At 39.5% G+C, this 15,152-nt stretch overlaps 1 protein-coding gene across 5 annotated transcripts in view; it reads right to left on the bottom strand.

The window, feature by feature from the left end:
* Positions 1–15,152, bottom strand: part of PTPRM (protein tyrosine phosphatase receptor type M) — a 766,319-nt gene that overhangs the window by 14,494 nt on the left and 736,673 nt on the right. For all 5 annotated transcript variants that reach the window (XM_044295693.1, XM_044295689.1, XM_044295690.1 and 2 more), the window contains 5 exons: positions 14,890–15,039; positions 11,085–11,258; positions 9,119–9,250; positions 5,306–5,431; positions 4,101–4,264 (listed from right to left, as the gene is read on the bottom strand). In XM_044295693.1, the coding sequence (XP_044151628.1) occupies positions 4,101–4,264; positions 5,306–5,431; positions 9,119–9,250; positions 11,085–11,258; positions 14,890–15,039 (746 nt within the window). The remainder of the gene's footprint in view (positions 1–4,100; positions 4,265–5,305; positions 5,432–9,118; positions 9,251–11,084; positions 11,259–14,889; positions 15,040–15,152) is intronic.

The following is a 15,152-nucleotide window of genomic DNA, read 5'->3' as shown; positions in this document are numbered from 1 at the left end:
TGCGAACACATCCCCACGTCGGTTCGCAAAGGGGTCGGAGCTGGTGTATCAATAGAGACACGCGTAACCTGTCCCGCAGCTCCACGAGGACCCTTTTTGGTCACACCGGAGTGCGAGACAGGTGAGGATCTTACATGAAGAGACTAAAGATTGCTTTATGCATAATGCTGCTACAACAGTACCATATGCCAAAATTTATTTTTTAATGAAAATATGACAGTTATCCTTTAATGGTTAAAAATATCACCATAAATCTGCCAGCTGCTAAGCATTTTTAAATATATGTTATATTCTAAGTTTGCATTTTAAAACATTAGCAAATGGTAAAAATGAAAATAGCTGCACAGTTTTCTATAGATTATACTGAAGTTAAATAGGCATGCTATCTTCCTATGTATCTCTAAAGTCATGGCCCAAAATGATTTTAGTCTGGTGATTTTTTTTATCTAAATGGCTAGAGTGAATTAGAACTAAGTTATGTCAGCCCTATATGGGGATCTGAACTTCACTGCAGGGGAGCCATCTGGCCACTACCTCCTGGAGTAGTCCAGGTGTGGTTGACAGCTGACTCACAGTTGTCAGAGACACTAGTCTGGGGCACCAAGGCAAAACTATCAGTCAGTAACAGTCCGAGGTCAGGGCAGGCAGCAAAGAGTCAATATGGTAATGAGGCACAGGTCGGGCAGGAAGAGTCAGAAATTGGGAAGGGGTCGATACATGAGCAAACAAATGGAACCACACACCTTATGCAGGGATTACCAAGCTAAGTCAACCGATTGCTCAAGCAAAGAAGGAGACAAGCAGCACAGGAAATAGCAGAAGCAGATTAACACATTAGAAACAGCCTAAGTTGCACACAGAGCCAAAGGATGGTTTAACCCATGCAGTACTGCAGAATAAGTTGACGTTCCATGATGAATATCCCCAATACACACACAGGACAGTGGTGCCCAGGCCCGCTGCTGGATCGCTGGACCTACGAAATATACAGGGTGAATGGAGCAGCACCCATGCCCACCCTAAGTATCGGGGCAGCAGTGGACAAGAGCCACTTCTGTAACAATTTCTATCAGGTCTTGTTGCTCTATTATTTGGAAGAATTAAAAGATAGATGACCTAATACAAGGAAACTGGTAAGTTTTACTAACATGATGAGTTTATTAACAGCAATCAATAGTGGCCATTAACTACTTCACCACCCTTGTACTAGTATGTCATGGCCGCAAGTGAGTATCGGAGCTGTGCGCGCCCGATCAGTGCCGCGAGTGACAGATGGGTGCCTGCTGTATCCACTGCCATCACTGTAAAATCCAATGCCGACGGATTAACCCCTTATATGCCGCAATCAACGCAGACTGTGGCATATTGGAGGATCGCAGAGGGAGGAACCTCCCTCTGCCTCCCGCGTTGTGGTGACAGGGGGCTGGTGGCTCCCATGGCAACCAGTTGGCAGCCAGTAGATCAGTGTCTATTGGTAAATCTGAAGGAAAACTCTGTTCACCTTCCTGAGCTCCCTCCATCCTCTTCCCCACATACATCTGCAGCCAGTCACTGGCCTTAGCTGTGTACAGCAGGTGACCAATGAGGCGAGTGATTGGCTACACCAGTATATGGGATGTCACTACTGCAGCCAGAACATTACATCATGGCTGCAACAAGGTGAAGAGGACGGAGCAGCGACGGAGGAAGGAGGGGTGCAGGAAGATGAGATACATTTTCTCTATTATTTAAAGAGGCTTTTGGCAGTTACCATAAATAAAAAATAGGACAATCCAAAGGGCAAAAATTATCATGTGAAAGCATTGTTTTTGTCAAACCCAAAGTACTTTCCAAAAGGTGAGCACCTTGTATGAATGCAGTCTATGACCTGAACATGGTCGCTTCTCTTCTGCACATTTATATCATTGAAGATCTTTAGTAACTTCTGTATTACTACAGTAGATGTGTATCTCACTAAAGTTGACTAACCCTAGCCAAAGACTAGAGCATTGATGGCAGTTCTGACCAATCACATTCCCTTTTATTCAGCAATATGTAAGGTCATGTGACAAGCAAATTAGCTAAAAGCATATACAAGAAGCTGGTAAATTTATTATTCTATATAGAATGGAAGAGTTAAAATGGCAGGAGGGTGAAGCATGAAAATGCAATACTGATTGATCATATACACCTAGTGTATGGCATTGTCTCATTCAGACAAACTTTATTCAGATGTCCTAATTTAAATACTATATAATTCCTATTTAAATAAACTACATATAAATGGCTCCTTGTCACAACCCTTTTCTATAGCCAACGGGACGAGGCAGGGGTGCCCGCTGTCACCTAGTTTATTTGTCCTTTGTATGGAGCTGCTGATCCAATCCATCTGCCAAAATTACAACATAGCTGGGTTATCTACGCCCTTGCGGATACACTCTGCATCTGCGTATGCAAATACTTTTATTGCTAGAACACTTTGGAAAGCTTTCCAAATTTAATTTAGATTAATTATACCAAATCCACAGTACTCAATATCACACTGCCACTGAGTGAAGTTGCTGCTGTACAGGCTTTAGCCCCCTTTATCTGGCCTACACACTTAACATACTTAGGGATTAAGATCTCTGGTGACTTCTCTCTGTACTCTCTAAATTGCCAGCCGCTTCTCGCTGCAGTTTCTAGACAACTTGCTAATATGAAGATCCCAAATGTATCCTGGATGGGTCAGAAGACAATACTCACATCCTTCATTATGCCAAAGTTTCTTTATTTAATGCACACAACCCTTATCTACCTTCCCAATTCCTTTTTCGCCAATGTCAAAACTATGTTTTCTTTTTTTTTTTTTTTTAGGAGGATCCACCCTAGAATTGCTTATCACTACCTGACAAATCTTAAGGGGTCCAATGGCATGGGTCTTACTGACTTACAGAGGTATTATGTAGTTATTCAGATGTGTAGATGAAGAGATATCACTGACACAACTGTCAGCTGACCAACGGTTGAGCTGGAACAAATCCACATTTCACTATATGTTGTGGACCGGTATGGCTCCGCAGTCTCTTAGAACTATCTCTAACCCCTCACTAGGGGATTATTTTGTGTTTGGATCAGACAAGGTGGATCTTCTCTTTTTGCTACCTTTCCCTCTTCTTTGACTCCAGCTAAATATCTTCCTCGGTTGAATATCGGCGTCCTGCGGACTATGCAAAGTTTTGGAGCCGGCTGAATGTATCTATATTATCCCTCCTAGGTAATAGCCTTGTATCGATCTCTCCTACACCAATTTACATGGATCTTCTAACAATTCTTGAGGCTTCATTCTCCTGCTCGGTCCCTCACCTGGTTTGATAAGGTTATTTTAGACAACAAGCCTTTTTGCAAAGGTGTCTCAAAAATATTTAAGACCTTGGCTTCCTCTGGGGGCTCTGCAGGATTACCTTTTGTGTCAATGAGGGAGAGGGAACTGGACAGGACCTTTTCAGCTTAGGAGGTCAGACAGATCCTGTCCCTTTTTTAAGATGTGTTCTCACCCAGGAGAATTCCTTTAAAATCCTCGTTGGTACAAAACCCCTACTTAACTTTTCTCACAAGGTTTGAGTGCTACAAACTTGTGTTGGAGATGTGAGGTGGAGCAGGGGACGATTTTGCATTTATGGTGGGAGTGTGTTGGTATTAGGGGCTTTTGGGGGGTTCTAGAGGACACTATGCACCAAGTATGTAGATAAGTACTTTGTTTATACAAAGAAACGATTCTTCTATGGTTGGATTCACCTTCCTTTTGCCCTCTTAGGCATTTACATCTTATCACTGTTGCTAATTCCTGCCAAATGGCCCTCCAACTAAACAACAATGGATAGATAGGGTAGATCAGATCTATTGATTAGAAGAGATTACTGCATGGACTGAAGACTCCCATGACTATTTTGGATGACTATGGCTTCCTTGGGTTTTCTGTATCTTTCTTTTTGTTTGTATACATGATGTATGCATGTACAAAATTTGCCTAAAAGATGATCAGCTATTTCACTAAATAAACTTGACATATAAGGTAACAACATTGAGAACAATAGTCTAAAATTGTGACATTTGAATAAATTTGATTTTGCACTACTTACAAGCAGTGTACAACTGTTCGACCCTCCCCTCCATTGTATTCATCTTGCCACTTGTCTACTTGGCGAATGAGCTTTAGAAAAGACCTTTTTGATACTGGAGTGTCTCTATACATTGGCCAACCCAGGAACTGGAACTGTTGAACCATTCTGTAACCGTCCTGAGGCTGAAATCACATCAGAAAGGTGATTAGAATACATATTATTCTTCACAGGATTTAAAGAACATATAGGTCATGTTTAAAAAGTATTCAGAGAGGATAAAGAACGATACTCGAATTCACCAGTACAATACATTCCAAGTAATTTGTCACATTTCCTCAAACAGCAAAGATGCAGCATTCCTCCACAATCATACTTCTTGCTGGTAATAGCCAGTATGATAGCTGAAGTACTAGATACTACAGCAACATGGTCAGATTTCCTGATGCAGTTTTGGAAGAAGTTGTATCTGTCCTTTGTACTTTCTCTCCTTATTTGGCTTCCAAAACTGTACCAGGAAACCTGACCATGTGGCCATACCCTAGAAAAATAAAATTCCTCGTGGACACCAGCTCTACAATGGGACAATCTTCGGGACATTTTTTTTTTATGATTACTCATTTTGGGCTAAACATTATTTTTTCAATTTGTCTTCATTAAAAATCAGTCTGTTTGCAGGCTTACCAGTTTTAAGAAATAAGAGCCATCAGATGACGGGATTCAAAGAAAACAGAAACTGGCAGTCTGCAAACAGACTGATTCTAAGGCCTCATGCACACGGCCGTTGTTTGGGTCCGCATCCCAGCCGCCGTTTTGGCGGCTCGGATGCGGACCCATACACTTCAATGGGGCCGCAAAAGATGCGGACAGCACTCCGTGTGCTGTCCGCATCCGTTGCTCCGCAGCCCCGCAAAAAACATATAACATGTCCTATTCTTGTCCGAAAAACGGACAAGAATAGGCAGTTATATCAATGGCCGCCTGTTCCGTTCCACAAATTGAGGAAGGCACACGGGCGGCTTCCGTTTTTTGCGGATCCGCGGACCACAAAAAACGGCACGGTCGTGTGCATGTAGCCTAACACTGTATCTCTGAAACGGCAGAAATTTTTTAATAAACACCTATTGAAAAAAATTTTTAGCCCAAAATGAGTAAAATGCAATAATAAAAATTGCCCCAGAGATTAACATAGCCTTTATATACATTAAACTTCTGTCAGTTTATACCCGTGCAGCATTATAAATCCTAAATATTCGGCTTATGATGTCCTCTTCTAAGTCAGCTGATACAAATTCCACTTGAATGGGCCCATGCCTGTGTACTCCATTCTCTGGCCAGTATTGTGGACAAAGCTAAAAAAATAAAAAGAGAGAACATTTACAAATATTCCAAAATGTAACAATGTTCATTTTTTAACATACTTTGCACAGAAATTATGTTTTTGGTGCCTGGTACGCAATTATAATTTGGAATCTCTTGCTCAGTTCTGCCACACAAAAACTAAGTACAATTATAATCTGTACAAGGCTGTGGATTACATGCTTTCCATATCTTTCAATGCTGGTATGTTTATCCTGCTCTCCCCAAAACTGCTGACAGACTCCATTTAAGGTTTAGGATTTGTGAGCCAGAATAAAATTGGATACTGAAACTTTATAAATATCCCCATCCAACTTTAAAATAATGTTCATTTTTCTATATATACATACTTTGCACATGAATGATATTGTTAGTACCTGGATATGCACACGATGCAAATAGAGCTTTTAGCTTAGTTCTCCCTTCTGCCATACAGAAAAAATATTCATTACTACAATTATAACCTGTACAAGGCTATGGACCCCATGCTTTGCAAACCTTTCAGTGCTGTTCATGCAAAAGATAGCCTGCTCTCCCCAGCCTCCTAACTAGTGCTGACAGATTAGCTTTCAAGTTTAGGATTTGGGCACCAGAATAAAAGTTGAAACTGGAGCAAATCAAGGAGTGTTCTTCAAACATTAAAGTCTTGGACTAATTGTGACCTTCCTTTCAACCCTTAAACCATATATCCAAATATGACTTACAATTACCATTTTAGACAATTTTGTGGCAGCACTGATAATTATAGGATATAGTAATAGGATATAATGTAACATCTGGCTGTGATGGTGATTATCAAGCTATTTGTTATATACAAATTCATGCATGAGGAGTTCACAGTTCCAAAACAAAATAGTTTTCCTCTTGTACTAAGGTTAAATTGTGCAGAACAAATAACCCCTTTACATGGATACAATCACTGTACTGGAAGTTACACATGCTCCTGTGTACTCATTTATTGCACATGAAAAAAGGTCAGCTTCAGTAACTTTGGAAAATGCTTTGGAAAAAACTGCAGATTACTGAGATCTGTGTCTGCTCAGCCATGCAGTTATATGTAAGTTTGATCCCATCTATAAAATGGCAGCATGTTAAATACTTGCTCCAGCACACTGGTGTCTCCAGGGCTCTCGCATAACACAGAGCAAACAATTCCAGCTCTTAACTTGTTTGTTTCTGTCTATGTTCATCATTGCAGAAAGGAAAAATGGAATTGCTGGGATCATCTGTAAGATCTTTTTCTAGCAGTGATAAAATCTTTAGTAACATTCACAGGTACTGCTAACCTTGCCACGTACAGACACAGAGCACTTTATTGTAAATAATCCACCACTCAGCATAGAATTAAACAGAAAAACTAATAAAACCAAACTATTTTAGGTGGATTCTCTTTTATGTATTACACTATTATAGCTCAGATATTTTTTTATCAAAAAAGTATTGAAGAAAAAATGGAGATTCAAAAAGAGACCAGGAAAGTAACATTTATAGAGCTTAACATTTGAGATTTACATAAGTTGTTATCAATGGTTTACAGTCATAATCTTTTAGGAAAAATTGATATATTAACAAGCTTAAAAGTGTGGCTCTATTGTTAGGACCACTACACACATAATCCCTGCCCTAAATGCTCCTGACTGAAGGCAAATTTTCTTATCTGATCACAGCCTTAAAGGGGTTCTCCAGGAATTAAGAAAATGAAAATACTTATAAATTACTTTATTATAAATATATTCCCAAAAAGCTTTCATTAGTTATAATGGCTCATTTTGTCTAGGGAGCAATCGTTAGAAGAAATAAAATGGCCGCCATCCTATTAGTACACGCAAAACCTGTCCTTATTACACAGGAGGACAAGTTACTTCAGTACACTGAGCTAAAAAGCTGCCTCATCCTCATCTCTGCTCTCCTTGTCAGGGATTATGATCCTGAATACAGATGATAAGAACTTTAGATAAATCTCTGTAAAGAATGGAGTTCATGAGGAGACATGAAGTATAGAGAGGATGGACAGGACAGACTGTGGTAATGTAGGTCTGTGGTAATGGAGACTGTATACAAATGCTGCTGCTCATCAGCCACATCCCTCACCCTTCTCTGTACTTCATGTCTCCTCGTGAACTCCATTCCTACACAGATTCAGCTGAAGATCATATTAAACTGTATTCAGGATCATCATCCCTGACAAGGTGAGCAGAGATTAGGATGAGGAAGCTCTTTAGCTCAGTGTTCTGAAGTAACTTGTCCTCCTGTGTGATCAGGACAGGTTTTGTGTGTACTAATAGGGCAGCGCCCATTTTATTTCTCCTAATGATTATTCCTCAGACAAAACAAGCCATTATAACTAATGAAAGGTATTTGGGAATATATTTATAATAAAGTAATATTTAAGTATTTTCATTTTCTTAATTCCCAGAGGACCCCTTTAAGGTCCTCTTACATGGACGGATAACAGGGGCAAAGTTTGGCATTGAGAGCTCTTTACCGACCATTGCCCTGTGTTTTGGCCCATGTACATAGACCTTAAGAACCTGGCCCTATTGTGTGTATCTGAGATATAAAAAGTAAATTAGGTACTGATTTGAATGGTGACAATTTTTGTACAGGTCTGGTACTATTTAAGTAACTAGAAATACAACAATAAATCTTAGACAACAGGTATTTGCCAGTTTTGACTAGTACAATGAAATCTCCTATTAAGCCACTGATGGTACACAGATTCGCTAACCAGACTAAATGATAAAACTTGTAACTCATGCGCATTAAAATACTATAAGCAGCATCCAAGTTAGGCTCTGTTTACACTTGTATTTTAAGTTTCCAAGGGCTCCAGTATTTTTGACCAAATGCCCGTTGTCAAAAATACAAGAAACCCCCAAAAATTACCTGTGAATAAATGAAATTTGTTGGGATCAATTCAAAAACAGATCTATAGCTGTCATCGTTCTGGCATGAACATAAGTCATAATGTTAGGTGAACAAAGCCTCAAAGAGGTACCTACTGTACGAGAGGTTCCTTAAATATAAGCGATCACAAAACGTTTCCCCTGGTACCACCATAAATCAGCAATAATCTGTGGGGAAACCTGGCAGCAAGTGTCAAATTCTGGACAGGTTTTAGAGCAAGAGAGGCTCTTTGTAACTACTGTATGGCATCAGTCTGAGGCATCATTTAATGTATACGTTTTTTGTATACATAAAAGGATGGAAAAAACATGACGTGAACCCAGCCTTACACATATATTGCTGTACTTAATGGAGTAGATAAAGACTGAGGTGTGCAGTGTGTCTTCATCATTCAGTTACATGCAAATCTTTTTACTGCCACTTTAACACATAGCTGGCTATTATAATGACTACCAAATATTATGAACAGCTTCTCAAAATCTTTTGTAGCAAATTACTGTTTGTCACCCTCAATGTGCATGTGACAAGCTTGAAGTAATAAAATTATATTATGTTCTATATGATATGTTCTATATATATTCACTGCGCAAAACACCTCTTTGCGTTGACCAAGCAACTCCATAGTAACTTTCATCCATAAGAGCAAAAACGCTTATCATGTGCATTATCAGAAAATAGTGTGACCTCTCCTCTTGGTCTATGGATAGCTTTGCTGAAAAGTGAAATGTTCTGAATTAATTCTGCCAATCCATGCATGATTTCTGCCGACATACCTGCGCAGGGTCTACATCATTTAGCATTACTATTGATGTACAGTGATAGTCAAGGACCAGCCTCCAGAAGTCCTTTACTGTGTTCGGTAAGGGATGTTGTGTAACGATGAAAGCTGAGGGTTGCACATAGCTCTAAAGAACAGAGAACAAATTATAATGACAGAGAAGAAGCAAGAAATCAAGCATGTTCAGTAGCAGGATGTCACAATCCAAGACATTGTTAAGATTAACAAAACGGCAAGGGCCCCTTTGGAGGTTTTTCCTTTTTTCTTGTAAGAAATGCCACTACTTTCTAACATTTTCATCTTCAAATGGTAACAATATAGACTTACTTTTTTAACAAAGGATTGGACAAGAAATTGATTTGTTGGGTCACTGTGGCATTTCTTACAGTTTTATTTTTAGTGGAGACATTCATATTCTAAAAGGAAGGTTAAGGTTAACTTTTAACATTTGTACTTATTAAATGGTTGACACACCGGAAAGCTTTCCATTTGAGCTTAAAATTATATTACAATTTACTGTGAGCACATAGCCAAGCTGACTGCCGACCAGGACCAGAGTATTGGCTAGGTTTTCTTCATTTTGGGTGAAAATACAGTTTGCTGCTGTGGCCTTGTATCTAAAATGACCCCAGCCAAGACACAGTGCCTTGTTGGGCCCTTCCCTAGTACCTGGGGACATATTCTAAGTTATTTAGTAATTACAAAACATGTAATAGAGAGATAAAATGTGTTATTGTAATTTATTTTGCTCAATACAGTATACAGATATATATATATATATATATATATATATATATATATGTTACAAAAATATGTTTATTGTAATTTATTTGCTCCATTACATTTTTGTGATTACTAAATAAATTCAGCTTTTGCTGTTATCAAAATGTCCTGGTATATAGAGATGTATCTGTAGATACCAGAGCATTGTACGTGAATACAGGTGAACGTTTTTAGTAAGATAAATTCCTCACATATTTTTATGCCTCCAATACAGAAGGTTTTGGGTTTAAGACCTGGCCCAAATGGATCCCCTGTTCTGAGACTGAGGGAGCCGTTTTGTATGGCAGCGTTGGGCCTGTGGAAGACTCTATGGCCTGCAACAACAATGTTCCTGGGGAGGTCTCCCTGTGGCAGAGCTCTATAGGAACACAGTAAATCTCCTATAGGCTGCAATGGTAAATTATTGCAGTCTATGGGAAATCAGACAATAGCATATTAAAGGCCCCTGTAAGTTTTTAAAACTATTTTTTAAAAATTATAGAAATTCGAATAAAAAAAATAAAGATCATTGTCATTATAGCGCACAAAATTCCTGTACTATTAAAATATACTCATACTGTACGGTGAATGCTGCAATGGAAAAAAAATCTAAATGGTGGATTCACAGTTTATTTTATCACTTCATGCCCCCCCCCATAAAACTGAGTAAAAAGAGATCAAAAGGCATATACATTCCAAAATGGTATCAATAAAAACTACAGATTACTATGCAAAACCCTCGCCTACTTGGCTTGGGTACACCTTCTACCTGTTTGGCTCCGCCAATAACATGGGGCCACTTCTATGTTTTTTCCAGGGCCACTTTGAAGGATGGCTTTAGTTGTACTTCAACATATTGATATTTACAACACAAAACAAGAAGAAAGAACCTAAGCCTGAAGTATTGTAATACTACAAAAATGAATGGGTCTACAGAGTCCATTTGATCATAGACAACTGAGTGTCAGGGGAAATAAGGCAGAGATGTTGTTCGGTCCTACACTTCATCAATGTCCTTACATTCTCCTGGTATTGTAGAACTTTAGATGACATTACTTTCCTCTGCAATACCTGTCACTTATTATTGTGTAAGTGGACCCTCATGGATGCTCCAGGCTGTTTTCTCTGATTTGGGATATCTCATTTTGTGGGTTTATAGATTATATTCTCATTAGTGTAAACCATAAAAATGTTCTTACATCCATCAAGGCTGCATTGATGTAGTTACTGCTTTCTCCGTCTATTGTTATGAGGAAAGGGAGGCAGCGGTCTGGAGGTAAGACGTCCATGCAACGGTTCTTTTCATGGTTCCTAGGCAAGAGTGCTATACTGCAGTCTTCTACCCGTAGTGTTGGAGTCACCATGTTCAATGTCTGCCAACATGATAACATAAAGTAGAAGTTCAGGATTATTTCATAACAGTTATAATAAACTATAACGTAGTTTTTGGCAAGAGTGAATATTTTTGTTATTTTCTCATAACAGAAATTGATGGTATATTGCTAGCATTTGGTATACACTAGAGCAACTAATAAGCGGCTCACCCGAGAACCCCTATGGATTAGGTGCACTTCTCTGAGTACACCCACCTCCAAAAAGTTGCAAATTCGTATAAAGGAGGGGCACTCAATCATTTGAGAACTCTGGGCAGTAGATACAATTGTATTTATTAATCACCAATAGAACGCCTCATATGCATAAAATCGCATCAAGTAAAATCATGCGGAATAAAGTCACATCAAATAAAAACATACACCTAAAGAGATGGTTAAAGGTTATAGAGGAGGATTATACTCCAGTGCTCTGGTACGAGCCGAAAGATAGAAATCCTCGTGACAATAGGCCTTATATAATGGAATCACATCAGATGCTAATGTGGCAGATGTCAGTGATACTAGAGGAACGTTGTGGAATAAAGAGGATAGTGGACCTCGTTAATGTCCCAGTAGAAACAAACTGTATGGGAGATGGTCCCGTTAACAGACAATCACTCTGTATTGGAGTATGTCCTTCTCATATAGTTTAGTATGTTCCAAGATAAACAATAGACTGAATGGCATAAAGATTGGTTTGGTACGTTACCATCACGCTCTAGGATGTCAGCTGCTTTCTTCTCCTACCGCCCGGACCTACTACGGCGTCCCGTGTGGTCTTGCGGTCATAGCGTGGGACACCACACTACGACCGCGAGGTAACGTACCAAACCAATCTTTATGCCATCAATCTTTATGCCATCAGTCTATTGTTTGTCTTGGAACATACTAAACTATATGAGACGGACATACTCCAATACAGAATGACTGTCTGTTAACGGGACCATCTCCCATACAGTTTGTTTCTACTGGGAGATTAACGAGGTCCACTATCCTCTTTATTCCACAACATTCCTCTAGTATCACTGACATCTGCCACATTAGCATCTGATGTGATTCCATTATATAAGGCCTATTGTCACGAGGATTGCTATCTTTTGGCTCGTACCAGAGCACTGGAGTATAGTCCTCCTCTATAACCTTTAACCATCTATTTAGGTGTATGTTTTTATTTGATGTGACTTTATTCCGCGTGATTTTACTTGATGCGATTTTATGCATATGAGGTGTTCTATTGGTGATTAATAAATACCATTGTATCTACTGCCCAGAGTTCTCAAATAATTGAGTGCCCCTCCTTTATACGATATTGCTAGCATTTGGCATTGCTTTCTGATCTATGCAGGTTTTATTAATAGGACTGCAGTCCTGTTTTAGTCCTTCCACCCCTTTACTAATTTTCCCTGCAAAACAGCAATTTAGAATAGACCAGCATCACAGAAACTGTAAAGAGGGTTGAAGTACTAAAGGAGTGGTGTGGCTCTGTTCACAGGAATTGTATGGAGCACAGAAGTCAACCTCTGCTCATTAGACAGCAATTAAAGTATCTTGTAGGCACTGCAGGAACATATAAAACAATCTCTACCAAATCTCAAGCATACCAGTAGTTTGTATTCAACCCAGCAACTGGGAAGGAAATCAAAGAGCTGACCTTCTGTGCTTGGCTGCTAAAGACATCTATGTTGGTCCCATATGTTTAATTTATGCAAATGAGTGTCTAGGAGCAATGGGGGCGTTGCTGTTACACCGAGAGGCTCTGCTCTCTCTGCAACTGCTGTGTGCTCTGCACCTTGATTGACAGGACCATGTGTGATGAAGTTTTCTCTGCTGGCTTTGTCAATCTAAGTGCAAGGGGCAACAATCCCTTTGCTCCTAGCGGCTCATCTGGACATATTAAAACATGTTTCTAGGCAGTTTAAGCATATATCAGAATGGGGCCAACACAGATGCCTCAGCTGCCAAGCGCACATGCAACAGGTCAGCCAGTTTCATACGTACAAATCTGCTGACAGATGCCCTTTAAGTGCAGTTTACCTTCCATGTCTTTCGGTATGAAGCAGCCACATACCCAGAAATACAAACTGCCATTCTTTCGAACTATTCATTAGGTACAATTTAATGTCATTTTACTTTATTCCTTTTATTTTGTTAGGAAACAAATGTCAGCTTCATATTTATGTCTATGTATACTATAAAGCTATATAATAGCTTGCCTCTATGCACAAAATAGCCATTCAAGGTTGTAAATCTTCTCAGATTGCTTACAGTGAAGGCACTCCTGGTGAGTATCAGAATAAACATTTTTTTAGAATCATTACTTTCTTTGATTATCAAGGGGGTATTAGACACCCTGATTCTGCAAACGATTGTCGAGAGGGAAGCGTTCCCTCTCCGCCAGACAGTTAGCAGAGGACACCATTGCTATTAGATGCAGCAATGTCCTATGCAGAATGGGGAGGAGTAATCGCTATGCCATCGCTCGTCCCCATGCAGGGCAGTGGTGTGCCAGCGGCAGATCGTAATTAGACAGCACAGTCTACCGCCGGAAAATCCCTTAAGACTGATCATGAATCATACTCTGGTCACCATGAAGAGGCCAAATTTGCTTGTCAGCCACAAAATGATCTTGATAAACATACTCTATGCTTGTCAACTAAAGAGTGTGGTAGAAAGGTGCCAACTCTGACTCTGTTGCCCAAGAGCCCATGTACACCAGGGGCTAACTCTGTACACAATGTAAACTAAGCTAAAAAGCAGAGTCAAGAAGTTTTTTAGTCTATTATATGACTGACCATTAACATTACACTCAAGGCCCTACATAGGTCCATAGAGAAGGCAGTGAGCAGGAATGAGGGAATTCATTCCGCATCATTGCCTGCTGGTTAGCAGCATATACATACATGATCGTCGCTTTGTGGGGATGAATGATCAATAGTACGACACCCTCATACAGTTCCATTGTTTGTTAGCAGCGCATCCCTCTCACATAGGAAAATGCGCTGCCGAAAAACAAAAGGGGGGTTTATCACACCCTGCACTCCAGAATTCACTCTTCAAAAAGTAGCAAAATCGTGCTTTTGCTACTTTTGGGGTCATGTGTACAACATTTTTGCAACTTTTAGCATTTTTACACCACTCAATTTTGAAAAATAGGTGGAATATTGGGGGGCATGGCTAGCTATGTTACAGAGTTTCTCTCCAGATTTATGAATGGGACTTTTTAAAAGGTCATAGTAAAGCCACTCCAATGGTGGTGCAGAAAACTGGAGTAGCATTTCTAGACAAATGTGTTAGATTTAAAGATGAGCAAATGTGCAGTTTGATGAATTTGGCACAAACTATGTCATCGCTGACTCAAGGAAAACTGATTTCAAATATTGTCCACATGATAAATTTCTTCCCAAAAATTTAAGGTGCCATAGGAAAGATGCAATCATCCACAAAAAGTGCTTGTTAGTTTGTTGGGTGATCTTGGATACCGTTACACTGGCCAGTTATTTGGAACAAGTATTAACACAAACATTTGGTCCCGATAATTCCCCACATCATCAATTCTACTACAAAGGAAGGTGTACCACCACAACAAGACGAGGCCCTTTTAAGATATCTAATTAAGTTAATACACACTTACTCTGAATTCCTCTTTAATTTGACTGGAGTTTGTTTGAGGGTCCACTTTATTCATTTCATAGTATACTGATCGGATCTGAGAAGCAGAGATTGATGTGTCCCCACATAAACAAGCTTCTAATATGGCATCGTGAATGAACACATACTGTTCCTGAAGCATCAAAAAAAGGCAATCATGAAACAGGAATTCATTGCTCATCTAATTTAGAATATGAGCATTTAAAATTGAAAAACTGAAATGTACTAAAATAAGTGCGTTTCTCT

The sequence above is a fragment of the Bufo gargarizans genome, chromosome 5, assembly GCF_014858855.1.
Source record: "Bufo gargarizans isolate SCDJY-AF-19 chromosome 5, ASM1485885v1, whole genome shotgun sequence".
NCBI classification, from domain to species: domain Eukaryota; kingdom Metazoa; phylum Chordata; class Amphibia; order Anura; family Bufonidae; genus Bufo; species Bufo gargarizans.
Note: the sequence above shows the minus strand (reverse complement) of the source record. Positions and strands in the feature narration are given on the sequence as shown.